The 27,781-nt window shown below is 39.9% G+C and overlaps 1 protein-coding gene across 3 annotated transcripts; it reads right to left on the reverse strand.

Moving 5' to 3' along the window:
- Window positions 1-192: 192 nt before the first annotated feature.
- LOC148821761 (UDP-glucuronosyltransferase-like) lies at window positions 193-27,088 on the reverse strand. 3 transcript variants are annotated; one of them, XM_088931285.1, is made up of 5 exons: window positions 26,180-27,088; window positions 9,065-9,196; window positions 5,923-6,010; window positions 4,418-4,637; window positions 193-2,168 (listed from the first exon to the last, which is right to left on the reverse strand). In XM_088931285.1, exons 1-5 carry the CDS (start codon window positions 27,047-27,049, stop codon window positions 1,883-1,885), a joined length of 1,596 nt encoding a protein of 531 aa, XP_088787411.1. In that variant the 5' UTR covers window positions 27,050-27,088; the 3' UTR covers window positions 193-1,882. The 3 variants fall into 3 exon arrangements, with proteins under 3 accessions (XP_088787411.1, XP_088787410.1, XP_088787412.1); XM_088931284.1 differs by lacking the exon at window positions 26,180-27,088 and adding an exon at window positions 17,100-18,035; XM_088931286.1 differs by lacking the exon at window positions 26,180-27,088 and adding an exon at window positions 15,159-16,022.
- Window positions 27,089-27,781: the final 693 nt, after the last annotated feature.

Genomic DNA, 27,781 nt, shown 5'->3' on the forward strand with positions numbered 1-27,781 from the left:
TATAACTATATCACTAAGCGTCCATGCGTTTGGAAAGATGTTTCTTCTTCTTCTTCTCCTAAACACATTGAGTTTTCTACCGATTGTAAACCTTTTGATTTTGTAAAAGCAACTTACCTTTAATAAAATAATACCACACTTAAAATCCTATTGTACAGTATGGATCAAAGAAATGGGCTTCCACTCTTTAATGATTTAAATATTGTTTTATTTTAACAGCATTGTTTTAAAATATTTATACTGTTTTAAATAGAATCAAAATATAATTAATGTGAATATTGCTTTAGAACAAAATACAAACTTCTGAATCTTTTGGCATTTGACAAGCAAGTGAAAAAGACACAGTTTTGTGCAATAAAATCAGCAAGAAAAATTGAAGTAGCACATCAGGATGGCCCACACAAGGGCACATACAATTAGATATGTGCAACTGATGTTAGGAGATTTAGGAAGTTAGGCAAAAAAATGTAAGACCTTAAATCGGGGTGTAGGAGGAAGATATAAACAAGATGGGCATATGGTATACTGTGTGTTTTTCTGAAGGACCTGAACCAATAATATCTTTTTGACCAAAAGTATGTGACAAGTAGACTACACTATAAAAGCTGCAAAAAATGTACTTTGCAGCTATCACATTCCGGTAGCTCCAGCACGTTATAACAGAATTGGAGGTAGTTTTCTGGCTACTGATCAGTGATCACACAAAGAGAGTTTTAGAGGTAAAAGTCAGTTATGCTGCCTCTACAACAGCTGCAGTAAATACAACTGAAGCCTTTTCATATTCCAGAAAATTGTTTGACATTTGTTTTTAGAAACAAAGCCTTATGAAATATGCATCTATTCAGTGGGGTTATCTGGTAATCTGGTGCTTTTATTGTGTAATTTGGTGGGTAAATCTGGTCAATGTCACTTACAGTAGGTTTCATGCAATGCATACAGAATGTCAACCAACTAACAGCAGGAAAAAAAACATCTGACATTTATAAAAAAATGAATCACTAGTTAAACAAGCTCTGTTTTCTAACACCGCATTTTGTGTTTTAATTTTTAAGGATTACTTTTTTTACTCTTTCGCTAAAAAAGCCCAAAAAACACCTTTAAGCATCCAGATTCGTGGCAGTACAGTTCTTTCATTTTGCTGGTCGGGTGAAGAAAGTATTTGTAGAATACAAATTAATGGAAAAAAATAAACTCTCAGTGGTTTTAAATCTATAAAAATGTGATTCAGTATGGGCACAAATGTGTGTTGTACTGTAAGTGATGTCATATAATGTAGCAAGATAACCATTCCTTTGCATATTAATATTTTACTTACATTATCTTAGACTGGTGCATTATAGTTTTGATACTTCATAAAGTTTATATATACAACTATTAGACTGACTAAAGTGTTGTCACAGAGATCTTGTGTTACTATTGTGTTACTATTTGTCGTTTGTGTCCTCGTTTTATGATTGAGCCACCTTTTCTGTTCTTGAATCTAAAACACATTTGCTTTAGCTAAATAATCTGTAATATTCATCCGTGTTTATGATTCCTTTTTCATGATAATAGTACAATATAAAAAGAAGGTGGGTTGATGTTGCCTTACGTTCGACAAAAATAGGTTTACAAACTGAAATCAGTGTCACATTGCCAAGCAGACAGAGCACAGTGCACCACAATCGGTGACACTTAAATCACTTAGCCTGGTACTGCTACACTGGGTTATAAAATATGTAAATCTTTATGATACAGTTTTATTGTTGCACACAGCACAGATAGAACAGTTGGCAAAAATCTTAGTATAGATTAAAAATAATATCTTTGTTTTTGGTTTAGATTCCCTTTCCCTGGGTGTTTCATTTCTGCTCTCCATTAAGTCGGGTCTTTTGGACTACAATCAGTCTGACTTGTTCTTCAAAGATGGCTTCTTACAGCAACATTTCCTGAAGCAAAATGCGCAGCTTTTTACTGTCACGATGACAAGAACCACCACAATGGTTATCAGCAGCCCAATGACATCCAGGGAGTGATACTGGATCCAGTTCAGTTCATGGGCCGCTGGTCTTAAGTGCTCTGCTCCTTTGTGTCTCATGACAAACTCTGTCCAAAAAACTGCCAAGTCCAGTGGCTCTACGGGTCGGTCTCTGTGCACAGCCGAAAGCTTTCTCATCTTCTCTTTATAGCTACAGGAAAAACATGAGAAGTACTGAGTTATTCCAAAATGCTGTGTTTGATGTAACAGTTACAGAACCCGTTACAGAACCTTGCAGAATTCAAAAGAGAAACCTACTGTAAAAGTTGCACAAACTACCAGAGAAAGGTCCGTTTCTGTTGTTGCACTTTTAATTACTCATTGTGAGGGACAACACAGGGTGTGAGTTAAGACTCTAGACTCCCTGGCTCAGAAGGCTGTGAGTTCAAGTCCCCTCAGCAGACACTGGTGTCTGTGTCCTGAAGCAAGGTCTTTTTCTCCGAATTTCTGCAGTCCACCCAACTGCAAGAATGGGTTCCACTATAACTGTGGGGTAACCCTAAGATGGACTAGTGTTCCATTCTGGTAGCAGTCGTGTGTTTTCTGTCAGCTTCATGTCAGAGATACCAACATAAGCTCTGTCTTTAAAGGTGCTGGGCTTGTTGAATAGACATAGGCTGACTTACAGTATGATCCTCAGCTACAATGTTATTTCATCAATCTCATTTTGACCTTTTTTTAAATATAGAAACTCATATTTTTTTTATACTGTTACAGGCTAGGTATTCAAATGTCCTTTGAAGATAAGCAAGAGGTCTTGTTATCTTAGTAGCTTGGATCAAAAAAACGATCATGTGTTAATCTGGCCAGATAGGACTCTGATAATGAGGTACTCAGACCAGTCAGAAGTGAGAAATACAGTATTTACAGAGAAGGCAGAGAAGAAAAGCAACCAAGAAGATGCATGAAAAGAAGTGAAAGAATTTCAGCTTGAAACCTTTATGAACAGCTGATTTCTGTTCGGACTGGTTCTTATCCATCAGATTGTGAATTTAATTAAAAGAAGCGTACTTTTTGCAGATATTTGTGTCGACTCTCAAGTGTATAGATCTCTTAGCTCAATGTCCATGAGTTGATTTATGAGCATGAATATTTGAGGAGTTGTTTGAGATCGTGATCTCCAGCTGTATGCAGTAGTTTGTAAACAGCAACATTGTGTTGATTGTTTTGTCTAACACTGCATTTGTTTGTTTAAACTATTGTCTTCTTAGCCACTAAATTGTTCACTTAAAGGACTACATGACTTACTGTAGCTAGGTATTCCTGATGAGTGGGAGGTTTGCTATTTAAACTTAATAATTTCCTTATACAACAACCAATGTGAATTCAAAGCATTTACAGCCGTGAATGTACAGTACTATTGTGTGGTGGAGGTGTATCAATTGTGGAGCCTCTATTTGTCATTTAATTCACCTTATCCCTACCACCCTAATACCAGCAGAGGACGTATAATGACAATGCGTACCTGTCAAACAAGGACTGTCAGGCCTCTCAACAGCTTATAGATTTCAGGCTCCACAGCACAAAAATCAGAGTTAACAGTGAAATAATGCTGATGCTGCTCTTACTGAATTTTGAGAGTTCACAGGCACCCAGGAATCTTAGTCACAGCTTGTAGCAGCCCAGGCTCATAGTTGCAATGTAGGGCTAAACTGTTGTTCTTAATGTCTTGCCTGTACCGTATAAATCCTAATCGTAAATCAAAATTTACATGTAATAGTCGTCAAAGATAAAGTAAATCCAGAAATATACATGTGGATTCAGCACAGCAAAGAAAATACTTTTGGGAGAGGTGATGGGTACAATCTGATCTTGAAAAAAGCACGGGGTGGTTAGATTAATCAATTCATGATTGGAACAGGATCAAAATTAAAATCAATCTCAAAAGAATTTCTTCCCTAGCTTTGAGGGCGCATGTCTTTGAAGAAACACTCTTGATTTTTGATCATCTCAGATTTCAACGTTTAACTTCACTCAATTTACTTTTTTTTCCTTTGGTGTCTACCTCAGGTGGCACTGTAGCATTATGGTTACTATTTCTGTCTCACGTGTCTTGGGTCCTGGGGTGTGTTCTGTGTGGAGTCTCTATGTTTATTCCTGTGTTCAGGAGGGATTTCTCTTTGTGCAGGGGTTTTCTACATGAATTTCGGTCTTTAAATTCTGCCTGCGTGCTTGTGTTTTTCTCTGTGTACCTCGAGATGGACACATCTCAAATGTGGTCCCATCTAGTGCTCTGTGCCTCTAGGATACACTCCAGGTTTTCCAACACTTACTGGATTAAGCAGATTTCAAATAATGGATTCCTAGCTCCATGTAATGCTAGTCATTGCCCAGATGCAGATTTTCAAAGCCTAGAAGAAACTGCTTAGATGCAGGTTATTTTCAAACACGTTTTCGCACCTTTTGTCATTAATGACTTTGTTGACGGCCTCCAGCAGAACCTCAGAGGTGATCTGATTGATGCTGAGGACAACACCAACACCCCGTGCCTCCATGCGATGAGCGTTATCGGACTGGTCCCCAAACAGAGGCAGCATCACCATGGGAACTCCATTGCAGATGCCTTCGTAAATTCCATGAGTCCCTCCATGGGTGATGAAGGCCCTGGCTTTAGGGTGTCCTGTCAAGGACAGGAAGAAGGGAAATAGTTTGGTAACTGGAGCACTATGTAAGAAATGCCTAAAGCATTAATTTATCAACAGTGTTGTTGTGCATATCATAGGAGTGTAAGTAATTACAATAATAATTAATCAGTAATTTCCACTCTGAACATTTTAAAGATAACCCTTTCTATGTCTCAAACAATCAATAATGCCAAAAAACAGCAGGGGTACTTACTGTAATTGCTGATTTTGTCCAGATTATTTCTGATTGCAAATATGGTATGTTTAAAGAATAAAAACAAGGTTATAGCAGAAAACAATACAACTGTTTTGTGAATTGCAGCAATTATGCTATTTCTGTCAAAAAGACATATACAGTAGCATCATTGTTGTAATGCACAAACAATGGCATGCCTTTGTTTCTATCAAGGTAATTCTCCAGTCCTACTGATGAAACATTGTGAAATATTACAACATTTGTGATACAATGCATTTTTTTATTATACTCTAAGTAAAATACCACTGAAGGAAGGTACACCTGATATGGGGCTTTGTTTCCCCTCTAGGGCTTTAAAAGTAAAGTCTGGAGGGTTCTATGTTCTATATATTGTACCTTGTTCTATAGTTGTCAGCCTGACGTCTTGGCCAGTGGCTGGCTTCTACTGCATTATATTTCCGACTTATTTAATGGCTGTCGATGATGACTATGAAAGAAATTGAAAATCTAAATCTAAACCAAAATGCTGTGCATTTGTTTTTTTTGTGCTCAGTCTCATGTTTTATTTTCAGTACCTTTTCAGCTTCTCTCCCTTTCTGTGTGTCTCACGTAGAGCAAGTTGGGGGTATGCGTAAAGACAAATTCCTAATACAAGAAATTGTATCTGGCCAATAAAGTGATCTGATCTGATCTGATCTGATCTTACCAGCTTGTTGCTGTCACCTGTATAACAAATGGAGTTGTTTAACAGAAGTTTGGAAGGGGGTCAAATTCTAACTTGCACTTTTATTGTGTATAAATACTCCCTGACTGCCAATGACTTCTGTACACATCCTATCTAGCTCCCCTCCCTCCACAGCAACTTCACCATGGCAGCTGCCTCCCTGGTTCATTCCCCATAAGTGAGGGGGTTGTGACAAATCTGCCTTATGGCCGCTGTTGTCATTTCCTCAGCTACACAAGCTAACTTCTATGTATTAAGTACTGTACCCTATTTCTTTAGATTCCACAATCTGTTTAATTCAAATAGAATTTGAGCAAACTATTGAATATAGTGTGTAGCTGTGTAGAAAACACAAACAAACCCAAGAGATCATTCTGTGGCAGCCATTTCATGATCTTGATATTATCCGGAAAGTTGTCTGGTATGGGTCCTGTGTACCTCCATAAAACCTGGAACGACAAGAAACCATACACATTTATAATGACTAATCCATGGTCATTTAACAAGAACAGCGAAGTGGCTTTATAATTAGCAACCTTATGGCACTAGAGGTTATGAAATAAATTATTTTTAATAATTTTCTTTAATAAGTTTCTTTTTGTCCACGATGATTTATGCACTACATTTCTGCCTTTATTTTTGTGTAACAATTTTTCTTACCCATCAGTTAATTCTTGAACTGAGTTGCAATGACTATTTTAGGTTTTTAATGTTTATTTTTCTCTTTTTCTTTGATCAAACAGTTACTTCTGCTTCTGTTTTCTATTTAAGTATAGCCTGGCATCACAATCATGCTTTATTTTTTTTTTAGTTACCACAGAGCCATCTCAGTTTTCACTAGACACGAGTTCTTACTTTGTTTTGGGCTCTTGAGAACATATATTGTAGCTTAAAGAGTTTCACAATAATTCATCTTTGTATTTCAAGTCATTGTTTAGTTCAGATGTTAAATTATAATAATAAATACATTTATGAACACTTTTAGGCGCCCTTCAAGCACCATATGATAGCACCTACAACAACTTTAAAGTGAAAGTTCCAATTTCTCAGACCGGTCTGTGTGCCTCCTGGAGAGTAAGCTGGGGTATGCGAAAAGACAAATTCCTAATGCAAGAAATTGTATAGGGCTAACAAAGTGATCTTATCATTTCAAAGTTGTTTTTGTTAAAGTCTTTTGCGTTGGCTTCTAACATACAGTCTAAAGACAGGCTTTCCTGATTCTACGGCATAAATGGTCTGTCAGAAAAAAAAACTTAAAAGGCAAATGTTTAAAATGTAAGCTTTATTCATGGGTAAACTCAGCACTCCGCAAGCACTCAGCAACCAAGAAAGACTGGTATCAATTATCCATAAAGGAAAGCAAGCTAAATGAAAATAAATAATAATTCTTAACCCCTTATCCATGGAATAAAAAAAACACATAAACAACATCAAAAACAAAACAAAAGCCCACAGTTGATAACATATGTTCTGATTTTTCTTTTGTCTTCTTTTTCCAGGCAACAGAGTGTAGGGGAATGCTGAGCCTGTTTTCTTAATTAAAGAGATTTTGTTGTCAAACTTAAATAATCTATGTACTTTCTCCTTCAATATTACTCTGCCTCTGGCAGTCACAAACATTGGCAGTCACACCTTGTTGGTGTTCTGTTTTGTACATCCACATTTGTATAACGTTGTGCCAACAATGTGCCAAGCACATTTGTGAAACAGCACGGTGACCGAACGGGTCAATGCAGTGAAAAGCAAAGATCTCTGCCAGGTGATATCCCCAGCTTTAACCTCACCTTGCATCTGAACTCCAGGAAGACCACTAAAAGTATCCCGATACTCAGTTTGCACACTCGTTTAGCGATGCTTGAAGAATTAATAACTACCTCTCCCCATTTACGTACAGATTGCTGACTTCCACAGTTCCCCTGGAATCAGTCATCCAGATATCCAGCTTTTAGTCCCCATTTTACACCCCCATTGTCTTCTTTCATTTGTCTTTCCTACCTAAACACCCTTTTACTGTACTTCCTACACCTGTTCCCTCCAAAGCTGTCACTTTGTCATCCCTCCTCTAGAGGGCACTCCGACCCTCTTGTACATTATCACGTACACCTGTCCCTGGATTCGCCGTCCTTTATTTAAACCCAGTGGACCGGAAGCTCGGGGCTCTGCAGTGGAAGACGCCTAGCATCAAGTTGCCCTACGTCCGCGGTTTGAGGGCCTAGGCTTCTGATCGGCGTCCTAACCTACTGTAACTGGGTCCAGGACTCGGAGCGCCTGGCCTCGTCGTTCTGTTTTTAACTTCCTGTTCCTGTTCCGGATCCCGCTCCGTATTTTAACCCTGTCTCATCTTGGATGGATCACCCGGGTTTGGGGATTTTGGACTGTGCCCGGATATCCGTTTTGGACTTCCCTGGACATGTTTACCTGCACTCCCCCCTTGCACCTGACCACTGTCAGCACCGCCCCCTGTTTGCCATCTCTTCCTTTCCTAACTGTGTTTTCCTCGTAGCTCTTTTCCAGTCACTTCCCGGATTATACCGTCTGCACAGGGCCCTAAACTACGCACTACATGGGAGTCAGGACTGGCTCCCATGACAATAGCATTATTGACATGCAGAGTTTATCTCAACTTCTCTTGTCTGCAAGAGACTTGTTTTTAAGAAATATTCAATGGTTAGAGGAACATTCGTCCCAAAAATAACAAACCAAAGCTCAGAATTGCAACACCTGCCAGTTATCAATCCTGCTGGGAGAGGGGATGTGATCTCTTGTTATAGCCCAATGAACAGAGAGTAAACTTCATAAAATAATATTATTTGGCTGTAAACAGGGAGGGCCTGTTTGTCATGATTGTGAAGTGCATTGTCCTTTTCCTTCATTGTTTTTTGAGAGAAAATCCTTGATAATCCAAATAATGCATTCAGATTATTTTTGCTTTGTAATTCATCAGTCATGCTCATAAAGCTCTTTGAATCTGAATTTGTTTACTGTGTGCAAAGACTTCCTTTCAGCTCACTCTGATAACTGCCTGCATCTGCCCTCAACAAAAGTCCCCTTCACTCATCTTTCAAACAATCAGACAATGCTCCACACTCTTCTCTTAATGTAGTTATTTGTTATAAGTTATCATATATATAGGACTTGTATGCCTTGTATGTATGGGACTTGTACAGACAGGCATACCAGATCACACTGTTCATGAATCATAATGTTAATTTGGTAAATTGAGAATTCGAGATGTCAACACTCATCAAAGAAGCCTTCAGGTGCAAAGCAGAGCTCAGTTTGTGAAAGCAGACAATCTAGTGCAAACATAACCTGAGAATCATCTTTTTGGATAGTACAATTCTTTCATTACTACACAAGTTAGAAAGGATTTAAGAAAAGTTGAATACCATTGAGTACAACATCTGGGGTACATTATTATTGTGTTACTAACAATGTTACTTCAGCACCACATATTTTATTCCCAGAAATGTTTTCCCATGCACTACAGCAAAACATGTTACCTTTTGAGGAATTCTCCGGAAAGCTTCGACAAACGCGTTCACTTTCTCCATCGGCATCTCAGACACCATGGACCCTAGCGTGAATACCACAAAGCCATGCTCCCCGGAGCTGTTCACGAATGTCTCCAGCTCCTGCAAAAAATTTAGACGAGGCAGAATAAACGAAGGTGGGCAACTGCAAAATTTGCGATTGCGCAATTCATCATATTACTATGTTTTTGAAGACCTTCCAAATGAAAAGTAGCTTCTCCCCAAAATATTGGATTGTCCAGTTTCACCACCATATGTCTTTGTCACTGTAATAAGCATTAGCCTTTCAGATGTGGATGTGCTTGCATCTGCTATACTACTCCATTTTGCTTGGAATTTCAAATTATTATTAGTATTTTAGAGGAATAATAAAACTTTAAAAAACTGATGACCCCATTGACAAGTGTTACTAATTTACAGTGATGGTTCGGAGAACAAGGGCAGCATGATGATGGAGGTTACATCATGGTTGACATTACTGCTGAGTAGCACGGGGGCCCTGGGTTCAATTCTGGACCTGGTGTTCTATCTGAGTGGAGTTTGTATGTTCTCCTTGTGTTCACGTGGCTTTCCTCCAGGTGCTGTCTCTTGCCACAAACACATACAAGCACATACAAGACATACAAGCAGGTTAATTGGCGTCTGGAAAATTGGCTCTAGGTGTGAGTGTGTGTGTGCCCTATGATGGACTGGTGTCCCATCCAGAGTGTACCCTGCCTTGCATCCGTTGCTTGCTGGGATAGGCTCCGGCTCCCTGTGACCCTAAATTGGATGAAACAGTTTGAAAATGGATGGATGGAAGTCTTGCAGATGGATAATGAAAATCAGCAGTCCGTATTAAAACACATCAATATGCTGGAAAATCAATTTTTCTTTCCCAAAAGAGAAAAAAACATCATGAAGTGGTAAAAGATTCACATCAATCTTTTGGGATTCTGTGCTGAGCAATAATTTAAACTTGTAAATGCAAGACATTTGCAAAAGTATCAAAAATGACTTTTATAGTTGGTGCACCAACATTATATTTAACAGGAATTATATATATTATATTAGAAGTATTAACATATCATTAATTCAGTTGATGTTCAATGTAATTTAAGTCTGTCAAGCAGGGCATCAATGGTGAACTGAATTAGCACCGCCTCCAGCATAGAACATACAGTTGCCACAGATCTGTTGTTCGTGATTATTGGGTATTTGATATTTACTTCTTTCTGCTTTTTCTTTCTTCGTTTTCACCTGGTTAGTCACACAACAGCTCACTTCATCACCTGTGCCCAATTAACGATGCGCTTTGGAGTTTATGCAACAAAGTCCTGGAGTGTGTCATGGTAAGTCATGAATGACCAATTAATTTAAACAACACCAAAAAAAAAATGAATCAATATCCAAATCTACACACTTAATTTTTCTAAAAACATACATGCATCGAATAAAAGGTTTCTTTTGATGAATTCCATTAATATTTTAAATGTTTCTTTTTAGTTTGTAACATATTTTGTATCTTGATTTCCTTAAAACATTCTTGATTGACCTTAGAAATGTCAGTTTTGTAACTGCGTCACAAAAATGTCATTTAGAAGTTCAGACACTGCCTAAAATCAAATGTAGTACTGTGCTGGACAAACTCCATCTTCAATTACAATAAGGCAGTAAATATTTCAGACAGTTTTTCACCTGGTTTTACAAATGTATTGAGTATTCAGCAAAAACAAGCTTGTACTTCTGGAGAACATAAAATGAATTCAAGGCAAAGGAGCAAGTCATTTTTTTCACAACACATTGTGTACATTATGTTAGCAATTTACTTAAATTAAACATTAGCAGATTGTATGCCTCAGGCTGAGAAAAAAACCAATATTAATTTGTATTAACAAAGAAAAGGTAAAGAAGTCACAGGTACTGTACTAAAAGCACTTAAGTCTACAAGGAAACTGGTATTTTTACAAAAGTACTTAGGGGAACAAGACATGTCATTTTCAAAAGAGTGATCTTTAAGAGTTACTTAAGACAGGGCTTATACAATGCCTAACTAAAATAAAGGGTGACAAAACTGATCCAACTAATTATAGACCAGACTTATTACTTCTATTACATGCAGTAAATGGTAATCTGAACTAAACTAGAGGATCGTCTGTATTGTAATAGAATTATATAGAGGATCCTCAACAAAGATTAGAAGAGGTAGTTCATGCTGAACCGACGTCTTCCTGTTCTCTGAACAATCAATAACAATCACTGGTACAGCAGAGGTCAGATTTTCGGGCTTTGATAAATAATAATAATAATAATTGCTTACACTTATATAGCGCTTTTCTATACACTCCACTCAAAGCGCTTTACAGGTAATGGGGACTCCCCTCCACCACCACCAATGTGCAGCATCCACCTGGATGATGCGACGGCAGCCATAGTGTGCCAGTACTCTCACCACACACCAGCTATCAGTGGGGAGGAGAGCAGAGTAATGAAGCCCATTCATAGATGGGGATTATTAGGAGGCCATGATTGGTAAGGGCCAATGGGAAATTTGGCCAGGACGCCGGGGTTACACCCCTACTCTTTTCGAGAGACGCCCTGGGATTTTTAATGACCACAGAGAGTCAGGACCTCGGTTTCACGTCTCATCCGAAGGACGGCGCCTGTTTACAGTATAGTGTCCCCGTCACTATACTGGGGCATTAGGACCCACATGGACTGCAGGGTGAGCGCCCCCTGCTGGCTCCACTAACACCTCTTCCAGCAGCAACCTTAGTTTTTTTCCCAGGAGGTCTCCCATCCAGGTACTGACCAGGCTCACACCTGCTGAGCTTCAGTGGGCTGCCAGTTGTGAGTTGTAGGGTGATGGTAACTTTCCTCATGGAAAGTTAATCCTCAAATGTGGCATTAGTCATTCAAGGAAATACATGGATATGAACTGAGAACTGGTTGATAGAAAACAGAGTACAGATGAGGGGTGAATGGTTAAGCTGGTGGTAATGTAATTTGTAGAGTTCCGCAGAGATCTGTATGAGGACCACTGTATTTTCAGATTTCTATCAGCAGTCTAATGACATGGTAAAGTAGTCACGTTCACAGATGTCACCAAAAATTAACAATCACCGTAAGAACTTGAAAGAAACATATTTTGACAAATTTAAATACTACGCAAACATTGCTGATGAGGTTTAACGCATAGAAGTGAAAAGCGTTATGTGCAGGTTGGATAATACTAAACAAAGTGAAATAGGAAGTGCGGAATTTAAATTAAAAGATTTTATGACAAACGTTACGTATAGAAAGACCTCATTTAAAATGCTTTATACACTTTTTTGGTCACCACAATACAAAAAGGAGCTACTTCAGTCGAGAACTGAAGAAGATACGTTCTTGGGCTCCAAGGAATGTTCTAAAAGAATCTTATGGGTCAGAAGAGAGAAGAGTATGAGGGTACTTGTTTTAATAATTAATAATAATTCCTTACGCTTATATAGTGCTTTTCTGGACACTCCACTCAAGGCGCTTTACAGATAATGGGGTCTCCCCTCCATCTCCACAAATGTGCAGCATCCACCTGGATGATCCAACGGCAGCCATAGTGCGCCAGAATGCTCACCACACATCAGCTATCAGTGAGGAGGAGAGCAGAGTGATGAAGCCAATTCATAGATGGGGATTATTAGGAGGCCATGATTGGTAAGGGCCAATGGGAAATTTGTCCAGGGGTTACACCCCTACTCTTTTCAAGAAACATCCTGGGATTTTTAATGACCACAGAAAGTCAGGACCTCGGTTTTACGTCTCATCCGAAGGACAGTGCCTTTGTACAGTATAGTGTCCCTGTCACTATACTGGGTATTAGGACCCACATAGACTAAAGGGTGAGCACCCCCTGCTGGCCCCATCAACTCCTCTTCCAGCAGCAACCTTAGCTTTCCCAGGAGTCTCTCATCCAGGTAATGACCAGGCTCACACCTGCTGAACTTCAGTGGGTTCCAGTTGTGAGTTGCAGGGTGATACATAAGATATATATATATAAGATATAAGAAAATATATAAGATATAGGTTTTAATTATACAGAACCATGAAAGGCATTGACAATGGACCAATGGAGCAATGGATGTCTGCATAATCAATGACTACTACTACTTCAACACAGCCACCAATTTATATTAGAACTGACACTTTGACATACTCTACCAGAGACTCTGTTATCACTGTGGTTCCTGAGTCCTCTTCTACAGACGTAACCCACTACAGTCTCTGTCTTGTTAAAAATTGGAGAGCATCCCGTTTTTAACAGACTCAGAATGAGATGAATCTGTTTTTTGGAACAGGATGTCATAGTGTGCAACCATTTGTGATACATTACTTTATAGGGTGATGTAAAAGGCTTGTATGAACTAGGACTGTAATAAAAACACCTAAACATGTAGATTCTGTATGTTGACACCAGTTTTAAGTATTGTCGTAAATACCTCCAAGTGACCAGAGACAAAAAAATACTTTTAAGATATTATATCTGCAAATCAAGTGCAATTACCATCATGTCTTTTGTAATAAGCACTCTTAAAAAGTTAAGTCTAATACAATCCCTCCATAGTTTAAAGTGGAAAGTAGACAGCTTTCTTAGGCTCACATTTCTGCATTTGCCTTAAGGACTACAAAGACTAAACTGGAGCAACCCTCTGAACTTTTTGACTAATATGCCTTTATTACATCTATGATCAGCAGAATTCTTTCTTTTTTATAAAAATGTGGAAAACAATAATAAATAAATGCTTCCAGACAGGTTAAAACATGCAGTTGGCAGGCTGCTTACCCACACTAAACACAGTATTATGTTCTGCTAAAATCCTCCCACAGTTTTGAACAAACTGTTCAAAAGCTTATAACGCTTTTGTTTTCATTTAAGAGGTTTTGCTGCTCATTCTGACAAGATATGAAAATTATATTAAATGTCCTTAATGTTATAAGGCCAAAGTCTTTGTTGTTCTGTTTCCTCACATTTCTCTGTACACAGAGTTAAGGTAAAAAAAAAAATCACTACATGCTGGATGTTGGTTTTCTGCTCTGAGCTCTGTTTCCCTGAAAATATTGCCCCTTTTAATTGAAAATGAAATCCAGAAAGAATGTATGAGAAATAAGAAGACAAAAAACGTCAACCCTTTAAACAACAATATTGTAATACACTGCACTCCAACTGAGGAAAGCAATATAATGTTTTCAATCGAAAAAAGGTCACCTAAAAAGCTATATGTATTGAGAACAAATACTGCTCAATATGTCCTGGAAGTAATGGCAAATATTTAAAGGTGAAAGTCAACCAATAGGCAGTGGAAGTTTTGAATAAAAGAAATGGGTATGCTGGGCAACCATATTTTTTACATAATAAGAATTTTTGAAAATTTGTTTTAAGTTTTTGTATGATTAGAAAATGTGAATCCAACACAAACCCCCATCAACTAACTAACTGTTTTTGTTCTGCAATTCTATGCATGCAGTGTAAATTTTGTTAGGACATATGGTGTTCATGAGTAATTTGCAATTTATTTCAGAAAATGTTGATTTTTATAGTATTTATATCCTGTTCCTTAGGTCCTTTTTACAGTAACTCCTTTAAACCATTGCATGTAGATTTTACATTTCCATGCAGATAGGTCATGCTAAAAGCCTGCAATATTACCATCATCGTGGCAAATTGTTTTCGTGAGCCATTCATTCTCTCAAATTATTCTCAAATCATTCTCTAAACCTGGGCCACATTACTGAGATTGCTGTTTTTGAGTCATGTTTCTAAAACACTATTAATCTGTTTATTGATAAGACACTACCTATAATTTCATTGAATGTTACTTTCTAAGGGCTTATTATTCCTAATGATGAACTGATAATGATAAACATATACAGTACAGTATGTGTGGAAAGACATAATGGTATAAATTAGAAATGACTTATTTTATTGACTTTAAATTCAAATGCTAAATTTGTATAGGGAATTTTAAGATACCTTTAGCCTGCATTCTGAACTGATTTGCTGACACTGAGGAATTCAACTTATTGCTGTATGACTAACAAGACTCACCGCTGGCAGCGCACTTTGTTTAGCACAGTTGATACCCCCAATGAGGGCCATATTGGGCATGAGGGGTCGAGGATACTCAAAAGTGAAGTCATATTTCAGCAGCCAGATGGAGCCACGTCCTATTAGCTCTTTGTAAGTGACGTCCGTCTTTAAGAACCTGCTGGCCAGCTCGTCGAAACTGGCATACAGTTTTTTGCACAGGAAGGACTGCACGAGTAGCATCATGAAGTTCTTCACTCGCTGCGGGAAGGTCATGCGGTCCGTGTTTTCTGTGAACAACAGGGGCACGAAGGAAGGAGGGGACGGACACTGCGCAGCAGCCATTTCCAGTCCACATGGGATGCCACTTAAGAAGAACACCGTGGGCAGAGACAGCGTCTCCGCGATGATGGCGCCGCAGGGCAGGAAGGGGTCAGTGAGCATGAGGTCGTATCTCCCCTCTCGAAGACGCTGCATTAATGCCTGGTTATACAGCAGGCTCTCGCACCCTTTCACCTCCATGTTGGTGAAGTTCAGCAGCTTCTCGATGCCGAGGAGGATCCCCGCAGGATTAGACTCGTGGACAAACGCACCGTTCACTTTCTCTTGGAGCTGCTCCTTGCTGTGCGGCACAGGAAAGTGCTCAGATCTGTAGTCGTCTGAACCCTTGATGAAGATGCTAGCTTCTGGCACCAGCAGTACCACCTCATGTCCCCTGTGTGCCAGCTCCTTGACCAGCAGCTGCAGGCTGAGCCAGTGACTCCCATCCACGGGCATGACCAACAGTTTGCCTCCTTCAACGGGCCCCAGGGCAGAAAGAGAGAGGAAGACAAAAAGCCCCGCCACACCAATGCAGTGTTCTCTGGCCATGGCTCCTGTCTTAACAGTTTAACTGCGCTATTCACAGATTAAAACCCTGGGGAACGCTGAAGACGTAGACAGCAAAGAAGGGGCAGTACTCTGAATGTGTGCGCCCTCCCACTACTACAAGCAAGCGGGTTTACGGCCAAGTTAATCATACAATCCCACATGAAAATCTAGTTTTCAATGGGAGTTTATTACGGGTTTTGTTAATCATTCTTAGATAATTTATTCTACAGTGTGGATCTATATCCACAGATAATCGTATCAGTGACCCAGGTACGATTACTATGGTCTCAAGAAGCGTTTTAACTGTTTTTTTTTAAAGTACAATAACTGCATAATGCTACAGATAAGAGTTTTTATTGTAACTAACGTATTAACATTTTATTTTTTTAAAACCTAAAAAAAGGAATAGTCACGACATTCATTATTTAAGTTCACGTTGCGAAAATGTCAGTTATGCTACGCGCTGCAAAAAAAGTTGCATAGCCTACAAAACGACAAACATTGTGCTAAAATGTTTTAGTGATTCCTTAATATATCTGCCTTTATCTGCGACAAATTAAACTGTATGTCAGAAGGTGCTGGATGACAGATGAAAAGGACAGATTTCAGGCTAATACAATAGGAACAGCACTTCTTGTGTCCGTTTTATTGTAAAAGCCCGTAGTTAATCTAATCCGTTTTTTTAACTTTAATTTGTCAATCCTTCAGAATTGACTAAATACAAAAGAGATTACATTTATTGAAAACGTTAAAAAAGTATTGTTTTAGGGATTTTCAAGTGAAAACCAATTTGCTAACAGACGCCCTTTAAGCTTTCAGCATACACTACATACATAGAGAAAGTAAATTTAGATGAACAGCGCCACCTACCAGCGGAATGCATTTATTCTCTGCTCACGTTATATAGTACCGCCTATATATATATAAAAAAAACTAAATTAAAACACTCAAATGAAATTTGAAAGCATGAACAAATTTTGATGGGACATAAAGACCATTCTTTCAAAAAGCTTCCTGAAGAATTTCTGTGATCAAGAAAATACTAGCAAACATCACACCGTCACCATTTCAAATAAAAAATGCCAAGCTTACCAACGACAGAGCTTTCCGCTGAGCACAATTGATTCCTCCTATAAGGACCATGTTGGGCATCAGTGGCCTTGGATATTCAAAAGTAAATTCAAGCCTCATCAACCACACTGAGGCACGGCTCATGATTTCTTCGACCGTGATGTCTCTTTGGAGCAAAGAAGCAGCCATGTCATCATATGCAGAGAATAAAAATTTGCAAAATAAGGGTTCTAGGAGATTGATTAGGAAATTCACGATTCGCTGCGTAAAAGTCATCTGGTCACTGAACTTTGTGAAAAACATGGGAACGAATGATGGAGGTCTAGGGCACTGAGCAGCCCTGAAATCCAGCGAACAAGGAATTCCTCTTAACATGTAGATGGAGGGAACAGAGAGATATTCAGCCACAATTACTCCGCAGGGAATTACAGGGTCTGTTAAAACGGCATCAAACTCCTGCTCCTTCAGATCCTGCATTAATTCTTGGTTATAAAAAAAACTTTCACATGTTGATCTGCTGAAGTTCTGAAAAAACTGTACAAAGCCCACAATAAACCACATTTTTTCCAGAGTTGAAACATCTTCAAAAACTTTCCTTTGCAGCTGATTCATCTCTTTTATCTTCTCTTTGGTGTAGGGCACAGGGAAGGTCTTGGTTGTGTAGTGACTGGAGGGCCCCATCTGCATACTGACTTCTGGAATAGCCACCACTACTGTGTGTCCTCTCTTCCCCAGTTCAATTAGCACTGGTTTCATACTGATCCAATGGCTCCCATCCACCGGCACTGCAAGGAGCTTTCCGCCCTGCACTGAATCCAGGAGGAACACACAGAGGCCAGCCAGCAGCCCAATTGCAAAATGCTGCCTTAATGCTTGTGTGAGAGCCATGCTATCTGAGGCAGAAAACTGTCTGAGCCTGATTCTCCAAGAGAGGAAAATACAAAGGCCATCCTTCATTTAAAGTCAAGTCATTATTGGTGAAGTTAGTTGTAGGAGTGGCATAAAGGTGAAACTGATGGGACTTACTGTGTGATAGTGCAAAGACCTTACTGCAGTGCTAGTGAGTGGCACTCAGCCCTCAGCAAACTCACTCAAGAAATGTGAATAAAAACCTAAAATTTATCCCTACCAGATTTTTCAGATTCCATTTTCAGCATTTTCTCTGCCAACATCGGTTCATTTAAACCACTTTGGATAGAGACAGGATGTCAAACTTTAAGGCACAGTTATCAAAACTAGGAGATGACAAATAGGTTTTCAGCAGCATCTGTCAGGATCTACTTTAATCTGTATTACATGTATTAAAACTCTTAAAACTGTTTGTTATAGTTAACATCTTCCCTGCCAGGAGACATAAGATGGAGGACATGGACACTGGGCAGCCTCAAAATGTAAGCCAGATCTCATTCCACGCAACATGTAGATGGAAGGGAAGGAAAACTACACTGCCACCAGGACTCCAAGGGGGGATAACGGGCCTGTCAAAAAGGCATCAAAATCCTCCTCTTTCAGATCCTGCATTAGTTCCTGACTGTACAGCAGGCTTTCACGAGTCATTTGGTAAAGTTTGGATAGCATTTAAAGCTGTTAAAATGTCGCTAACCTTTTAGAGTAAATTTAGTGTATCCAAGGAATATGTCATTCGTGTGTTTCTTCTGTATTTCTTTCACATATTCATGGATGTAGGGCACCCATGGAAAGCTTTGGTTGTACAGTGACTAGAAGGCCCCGTTGTTAGACTGACCTCTGGAATAACCACCACTGTGTGTCTTCTTTGCCCTAATTCCTCCATCACAAGTCTCACGTCCAGCCATTGACTACCACTGGCTGGGACTACCAGAAGCTTCTCATCTTCCACTGAATCAGCAGTGTGGAAGCACAGGCAGACTAAAAGTCCAATGTTCAGACACCGTAGTCCCTGTGCGAGAGCCGTTCTTAGAAAAATAAACATCTACCAGATCTGTACCTGTGACACAGAACAAGGAGTGTGTGCTACCTTGTTACAGTATCTGTCTTTCACTGAGTTTACAGATAAGGTAGTTAATTTGTAACCCCAGGTTAGGCATGCAGACCTTGCTTTAATTTTCCTATTGAATTAAAATGGGATTTATGTATCGATTTACAAAGGGAAATCAAATACTTTGATTTTCAACTTTTATTGTGCAGGCGTCGTAGAAAAAGAGGGTGCTGTAAAATGTCCCATCGGCTTACTATTTGATTTTGATTCTAATTCGAATTGGATAAAAAGCTTATTTTAAATGCATGCGAGTTGAGTCCGGTCTGTTTTGCCTTTGAAAAAAAACTGCAGGGAGAGCAGATCAGAGAAACTATAACACTAACAATAAAATATTATTTTATTTATTTACAGGCACTTCTCTAGATTGCAGATACATGCTTCAGCACTTCCTAACAACAGCCAATAGCCTGAGCAATACCTCACTGGCCATATCTGGAAGAAGAGAGAGGAAGGTCTGCTTAATCCGATTCCATGTTTGCAAACAATACAACCTATGTTAGGCTATTAGGCTATAGGCTATTGCATGTATAGCGTTTGCTGCTACTGGCATCAGATAAAAACTTTAGCATGATCATTCATCACTGTTTTGAAAGCAATTTGTCATTAAAATTTTCAATAACAGCCATGCCAGGGCGTTCCACTTACTGAATGCAACTCTGGGTGAACAACACAACCACACAACCAAATGCATCACCTCTTCCCCTACTCAGCTCAGAGATAAAGCAGTTAATTCATAAACCTTCCTAACCTTCCTAGGTTTCCTAAGCAGGGGAAAGGGTATCTTTATATAAGGGTATATGGCCAGTAGCCATATCACTCTGCAACTCACAACTGGCAACCCACTGAAGCTAAGCAGGTGTGATCCCAGTCAGTACCTGGATGGGAGACCTCCTGGGAAAAACTAAGGTTGCTGCTGGAAGAGGTGTTAGTGGGGTCAGCAGGGGGCACTCACCCTCCAGTCCATGTGGGTCCTAATGCCCCAGTATGGTAACGGGGACACTATACTGTAAACAGGCGCCGTCCTTCGGATGAGACATAAAACCGAGGTCCTGACACTCTGTGGTCATTAAAAACCCCAAGTTTTTCTCAAAAAGAGTAGGGGTGTAACCCTGGCGTCCTGGCCAAATTTCCCATTGGCCCTTACCAATCATGGCCTCCTAATAATCCCCATCTATGAAGTGGCTTCATTACTCTGCTCTCCTCCCCACTGATAGCTGATGTGTGGTGAGCGCACTATGGCTGCCAATGTCCAGGTTGATGCTGCACATTGGTGGTGGTGGAGGGGAGTCCCCATTACCTGTAAAGCGCTTTGAGTGGAGTGTCCAGAAAAGCGCTATATAAGTGTAAGCAATTATTATTATCTTTCCCATTGCTCGGTGAAGGATCAGCTTGATTCAAACCAGGTGAGGTCATCCTGAGCAGACAGTGTACAGAATACAGCATTAATACACAATCCAGACCATTGCAAACAACGCTGGACATCCCTGATACAGTAGTTTGGCAGCGTTGCTGGTAGGAAAAACACCCCATTTTGGCTGTGAGGGGAAAAGCCCAGATGGGAAAATGGATGTGGAGTTACTGGGGCAGTTTGCCTACTTGCGTTTTTTGAGATTGAAAGTGTCTTTTATGTTCAGTTCATACTTCAGTTATCCATTTTATAACCACTTCACCCAATACAGTGTCATTTGGGAGCCAGAGCATATCTCTGCAAGCAATGGGCACAAGGCAGGGTAAACCATAAGTAGTACACCAGTCCATTGCTGGGCACACAGAGACACAGACACACACTCACACCAGGGCCAATTCTTCCAACAGCCAATTAACCTACTAGCATGTCTTTGGACTGATCTGGAGACCTACAGGAAACCCACACACCCGGGGAAAACATACACACTGCAAACAGATAGCCCCCGAGAGTCAGAATTGAACTCCGGACCCCAGCTCTGCAAGGCAGCGATGCTAGCCACTGTGTCACCCTGCTGTCCTGCTTCAGTCATTCCCTTTCAAAGTACGGCAGCCCTGTTGAGTACTAACTTAGCTAAGTGCTTGTGAAAGGCTGGCATAGAAGAAGCAGCAGATGGATGCGAACATTCTTTGTATTTGAGTATCATAGTAAGGTTTTAATACCCCTACACACATTTCACGATTTGCACAGCTCAATCTTCATTTTTCCCTTGTAGATTTCTGGTCTTTGCCACTTCACTGAAAGGTAAACTGACTGTGTGAAATAAAAATGCTTTTGAATGGCGTTACCTAAAGGGGGAATCAGTGGGTCTATGTTTATTTCACAGGCATGGTAACTGATGTACAAATATGTCCTAACATTTTTCTATTTACTGCAAATGTGTCAATTCATACAGTATCTGTTTTTGACGTTTTCAAAGAATCTTCACGGGGAGAACAGATCAATATTTTTTTCTCTGAACCAATACCAGCGGTATTGCTCTGAATATGGCCATTAAAGAAATGCTTCATCTATTCATTATTTTTCTGTTTTACTGTATGTATGTCCCACGCCATAGGCCAAAGCAACACTACATTTACAATCTATGGTGTCTTGAGTGAGAGAGAAGCTACAGTATAGTAGGTGAAGTGCATACAATTGGGTAACCCACTACATTACCTCTTCCCCATTGAATTCATAGATAAGGTGGTTAATTCTTAATCCCTTCAGTTTGGTTTGCAAGCACCGAACACTCCATCTTAACAGGGTAAAGGGGATCTGTGTCATTGCTGGGACTAGGTGAAGGATCACCTGTTTCACATACAGCTTTATCAAAAGGCTTTGGTAAGAAGGAACCTTTCTTACAGTTCCCTATGTATGCCAGTTCAATAAATCAGCAGCTACAGAATCTCTTTCAGTCTCACCTGAAGACATTTACTGAATCATGAAAGTAAATGTAAAGTTTAGTAAAGCCCTCACAGTTTTCTTTCCTTTACTGCCCTCCTAGTCCTTTCTTGAAATGTAAAACTGTATTTAGAAAGCATAATTGAAAATTGTGTTGACAGTTCGGGTTTAGAAGAAAGGCCTGGCAGAGAGCTTTAAGGCTTGTTGCAATAATAGTGGCTCCCATGATTTCAGAATAGATACTCCTGTCTCTGTAAGTTACCTCAGTCAGATTGCGAATTGCAAGCAAAAGATTCACCCAAGAGCAAAGAGCTTTCAAAACAACTCAGGGATAAGATTTTTTAAAAGCACAGATCAGAAGAAGTGTATGAAAGCATTTGAAAAATCTCTTTCAGCATGGTACTGTCATGGTCATTAGGAATTGGAAGGCATCCAGACACTGACAAGGTCTGGTTGTCCCTTCATACTGAGCAGCTGTAAATTAAAGCAGTAAAAGAGAAAACTGGTTAGGGTAGCCACCATGAGGCTAAGGTTTGAAAAGATTTTCAGTGGTTGATATGGGGAAACATGTCCAGAGGTCAGCAGTATTTCCAGGCAATACACAAAGGAGGCATGAACTGGCACTGAAAGATTTACATCTCACATCCCACATAGGGTTTGGAAGAAAGCACTAAAGTGATACTGCCAACGTGTGACAAAAGGGACCTTTACAATGATCCAAAGCACAAGGCTAGAGCTACTTAAGAATAAGAATAAGAGGGACTTAAAAGAAAGAAAATGAGTCAAAGATCCTTTTAAGAATTCATGGAAAAACTTGAAAACTGCTGTGCATAAGTAGCTTAAGGAAGCTTGAGTAAATCTACCAAGAAGATTAGGCAAAGATTGTGTGAAGCCAGTGTGGCAAGTTGGTAGAGAGTTACCTGAAAAGACTTGCCTCTAAATGTGCTTGTTAAGGGTTCGGTAATAGGGACCGAACCAGTGAATGAACCCACTTGCAGGAGCGAACAAATCCAAGTCGTAATCCGTAAGCTAACCGTAATCGTAGGAACGAGCCGAGAGTCCAGGGGAAGCAAGAAATCCGAAGGGAACGAGTACCTAAGCCGAAGCGTGATCCGAAGTCGTAGTCCGTAAAGCAATCCGAGAATCCAGAGGTAGCCAGTGATCCAAAATAGAGCGAAAGTACCAATCCAAGCCGAGATCCGAAAAGCCGAAGTCCGAAGGGAAAAACCGCAAACCGAAATCCAAGACAAACACAGCGTAGATGAAGCGCAACCAGGAAGCTCGAAAGGGAAAACCAATACTGAGCAACGAGGTAGGGAAGGACAGTTGTTTAAGTAGGATGAGACGGGGGTGTGGTGGTGAATGGGAAAACTGATAGGTGAACTGATGGATAGGGGCTACGCCTACTTCTGCCTCCTCCGTTGCCGAGAGGCAGGGATCGTAACAGTGCTTCCACCAAACATTGAGTTCAGAGGGTTGAAAACGTATGCAATCAACACATTTCAATTCTTACTCTTTAGTTTTTTGCCATTTTGAGCATCCGGGTTTAAAAAGATGTACAGTCTACGCATCGTTTTGTAATTTCACTAAATGGGACATGTAGGAATTGTTTCTTTCAGGCTTCCTCGTGCCACAAGAGGTCTGCAGACAGCCTTGCGTTTCAATCATCCCATCAATCTGCCTCTTAATAATAATAACATTATTATTATTATTATTAACTTAATAATCATAATTCATTACAGTTGCATTATATAGTGCTTTTCTGAGCACTCAACTCAAAGCGCTTTACAGGTAATGGGGACTTCTCTCCACCACCAATGGCCAAATATCAAACCCTGATAATCTGCCTGCCTGCTCGTCTCTCAACACTAAGTCACCTGGGCCTGGCTGCCTCCTCGGCTCTCCGGAATCTCCCGGAGATTCTGGCCTGTCAGCCTATCACACAGCATTGCTCAGCACTGCAGAGCATTGCCAGTAGCCATATTACCCTGCAACTCACAACTGGCAACCCACTGAAGCTCAGCAGATGTGAGCCTGGTCAGTACCTGGATGGGAGACCTCCTGGGAAAAACTAAGGTTGCTGCTGGAAGAGGTGTTAGTGGGGCCAACGGGGGGCGCTCACCCTGCGGTCCATGTGGGTCCTAATGCCCCAGTATAGTGACGGGGACACTATACTGTAAACAGGTGCTGTCCTTCGGATGAGATGTAAAACTGAGGTCCTGACTCGCTGTGGTCATTAAAAATCCCAGGGCATTTCTTGAAAAGAGTAGGGGTGTAACCCCGGCGTCCTGGCCAAATTTCCCATTGGCCCTTACCAATCATGTCCTCCTAATAATCCCCCTCTATGAATTGGATTCATTACTCTGCTCTCTTCCCCACTGATAGCTGATGTGTGGTGAGCGTTCTGGTGCACTATGGCTGCTGTCGCATCATCCAGGTGGATGCTGCACATTGGTGATGGTGGAAGTATTTTACGCAACATTGAATTTTAAATCTTTCACACTTGAAATTTCTAGAAAATCCCCTTCTTTTAGGGGGATTTTTACTGCCAGATACTTTCTTATGATAAAATGTTGTTTTTCTCATCTGCTCTGTGCCCATTCTCATGAGCTCTATCCTTTTCCCTCTTTCTCTTATGCTTTATATCTTTACTAGCTTCCTCAGTCCTGAAGAAGGTTTCAACAGCCCAAACATTATGTTTCTTCTTTTTACTCTTCAGTGTGGAATTTACATGTATTTTTTCCTTAACAGTCTTCATTACAAATTCAGCCTGTCATTTCTCAGAAATTAAGTCATTGATGATTTGGAATGGAAAATTTCCATATAAAACTGTGTATACTACAGAGAGGCCAGAAATTCAGGTTTACACATTTCCTGATTTTTTGGTTTTGCTCTGTGGGAGCAAATATCAGCGATGAATATTACAATACTTTGCAGATGAAGTTTATAAATGAGACAAACTATGTGGAAGTGAAATTAAATTTGATAGCAAGAGACACTTTTTTGCACAAAGGGTTGCAAGGCTTTGAAACTAGCCGTGTTGAAGTTGAAACCCCGGCTTCTTTTAAGAAACGGATAGAAAACAAATCTTCAATCAAGCATTAAATGTACATTGTAAACGAATGTTCAGGAGGCTTAACGACAGACGAAATCAATAGCATCCAGTTTTCTTTGTTTTAAATCACAGTCATTACTGGCTTTTGCTTTATTTATATAGTCTCTTCTCAGTTTCATCGCATTCATCCCACCTCCACCCCCATCTCCATCTTTGCAGCTACCCCTTCCTTACTTTCTCTCTCTGAATGGGGCTCTGACCCTCCTTGTACTATGTCCATGAAGCTGCCCCTTAACAAGGCACGTACTGTATACAGTAAATACTCAATAAACACTCACAAAGCATCTGATTTTGGATGCTGTTATTCCTTTTGAACTACCACATGGGTTAGACGGGTCAAATGACCTCCTCTCAATTTGTTTTTATGTTTTTTCACAGACACGTGAAATATTACTGTTGCCATTGAATCAACAGCCAATGAAAGCTTAAAGGGGAACTGCGATGCTATTTTCATATGTCGGGCTTAGAAGGAATCAGCACTGATGAAGGCATTTCAAACCGCATTAAGAGTGAAATGGACATAGTAACTTGGAAAACCTCCAATTTACGTAACAGAAATGATTACAATTCCAGGTACTGTATATGCCGCACCATGGTCTGCGATTCAGAACAAGGCAACAAACTTCTGGTGACCCTATGTGTGGCCCTATGACATAGTAAAGAAGCAGGCTTGTGAATACATGTCTTTTAATACAATAGAAATGATTTCAATTTCCAGACGGTTTTGCCAACAAATACACCTTGCGTGTTAACTCTGCATGCAGATCACGCTGGAACATTTCTGCTGTGAAATGTCTTCTGCACAACCTGTACTTATTTGCTCATACATCACATTACATTAGTCATTACAGTGACTAGTGAGCAGGAAGGGCCGCATCACATCACAATTCATGTAGTTTGCAACAACATGGTGACAGTACTTTCACAAAGTTCATGATTTTGAGCTTAATTCAAAATCTGCCATTTTTTTCCTCTAAAGTCAATGAACTTATTTTGCTACCGAGATTTAAGAACCGGTCTGAAAAATTGGGACTGCAGTTCCCCTTTAAGATTTAAGAAAGTAATTAAACTTGTTCTATATCTGTTTATTGTAATGAAATAAAAAACTGAACAGGGCATACCAGTGGAAGCGATTTCTTCACAGCACAGTTGATTCCTCCTATTAGAACCATATTGGGCATCAGCGGCCTAGGACGTTCCAAAGTGAAGTCGAACCTCATGAGCCACACAGAGGCACGGCTCATCATTTCTGCTACTGTGACACCCCTCTGAAGAAACGCCGATGCGATGTCGTCATACAAAAAATACAAAAGTTTACAGAACACAGGTTCCACGACACTGACGAAAACGTTCAGCACTCGCTGGGGAAAAGTCATCTGATCCGTATTTTTGGTGAAAAAACGGGGAACATAAGAAGGTGGGCTGGGACACATGGTGGCCTTGAAGTCCAAGCCACAGGGAATCCCTCGCAGCAGGTAGACTGATGGAAGAGAGAGATATTCAGCCACGATGACTCCAATGGGTAATACAGGATCTGTCAAAATAGCATCAAACTCCTGCTCTCTCAGGAAGCTCATCAGTTCTTTGTTGTACAGTAGGCTTTCGCAGGTCAGCCTGAAAAAATGTGACATATTCTGGATCCTCTCCAGTCCTGAGGTAATTTTTTCCAGAAAGGGCTTCTGGCTAAAAATATTTTCACCCTGAGCATCCTGGAGGCTCTTCAAATACTCTTTTGTGTAGGGTACTGGATACGTCTTGGTGGTGTAGAAATTGCTTGGCCCCATCTGCATGCTTACCTCTGGAATCACCACGGTCACCATGTGGCCTTTCTGGCTCAGTTCCTCAGCAACAGCCTTGATTCCGTTCCAACGACTACCGTCTACTGGTACTACCAGAAGTTTTCCAGCCCCGGCTGAACCAAAGGTGCAAAAACCAAGAAGGATTAAGAACAGAATTAAAGGACTCTTTCCCTGGGCCTGTGTAACAGCCATCTTTCTCTTTTCCAGAAAGAAATAACAGCGCAAGGTGAAGGGAGGAGCTACTTCCTCACTGGATTAAAAATCTCCTGCTTGGTCAAATACTGGAAGCTGCAGGCTACATAGTTTTCTTTTCAGCTACTAGAGAGACATAAATCACCCTGAGCTGAGCACAACAGACTCATCAAAGCCAGCTCAGCTGAAGTTAGAAGTTTGTATTAACAGATTCTCAAACAGAAAAACAGATAAGGATTTACTTTGAAAAGGTATAAAGTTCACTCTTCTGATTGAAACCACTTGTATCTTAAGAAGAAAGTACCGGATTTGCTGTTAAAGTGAACAAGTATGTCTTTTATGCACCACCTTAAATTTGCTCTCAAACACCCATATACAGGTAGATGAAACCCCATATGTTTCTCAAACAATTTTAATACATATTTTTATATGTTTGTTATCCTATGTTTGTGCAATATGGTGTAAGTCTTAGAAATCTTATACAGATCTGGGAGCTATGATACAGTATTCATGTATATTCATCAATAATTTATTCAAAGTCTACACTACAAGAATTTCGATAATTTTTTATAGTTTAATTTAGGGGTGAAGGTTAAGACTACTGTACCTTAAAATATATAAAGTCATTCTAGTTAATATAATAATGCTGGAATTAATCTAATAGTTAATACAACATTATTACCGCAATATGAGGTAACAATAACCTTAATGAAAATTTCAGAGAAATTTCTA

Source organism: Atractosteus spatula, chromosome 13 (genome assembly GCF_055471065.1).
Source record: "Atractosteus spatula isolate fAtrSpa1 chromosome 13, fAtrSpa1.hap1, whole genome shotgun sequence".
NCBI classification, from domain to species: Eukaryota; Metazoa; Chordata; class Actinopteri; order Semionotiformes; family Lepisosteidae; genus Atractosteus; species Atractosteus spatula.

Bases quoted from the DNA above. Each gene is read 5' to 3' on its own strand.
- LOC148821761 (XM_088931284.1), bottom strand. From the start codon at position 18,035: ATGAAGGATGGCCTTTGTATTTTCCTCTCTTGGAGAATCAGGCTCAGA. The intron at 9,197-17,099 runs GTAAGCTTGGCA...AATTTTTTGCAG, and splicing joins AGCGGAAAGCTCTGTCGTTG to GAGCTGGAGACATTCGTGAA. The intron at 4,638-5,922 runs GTTTGTTTGTGT...TGTCCTTGACAG, and splicing joins GCCACAGAATGATCTCTTGG to GACACCCTAAAGCCAGGGCC.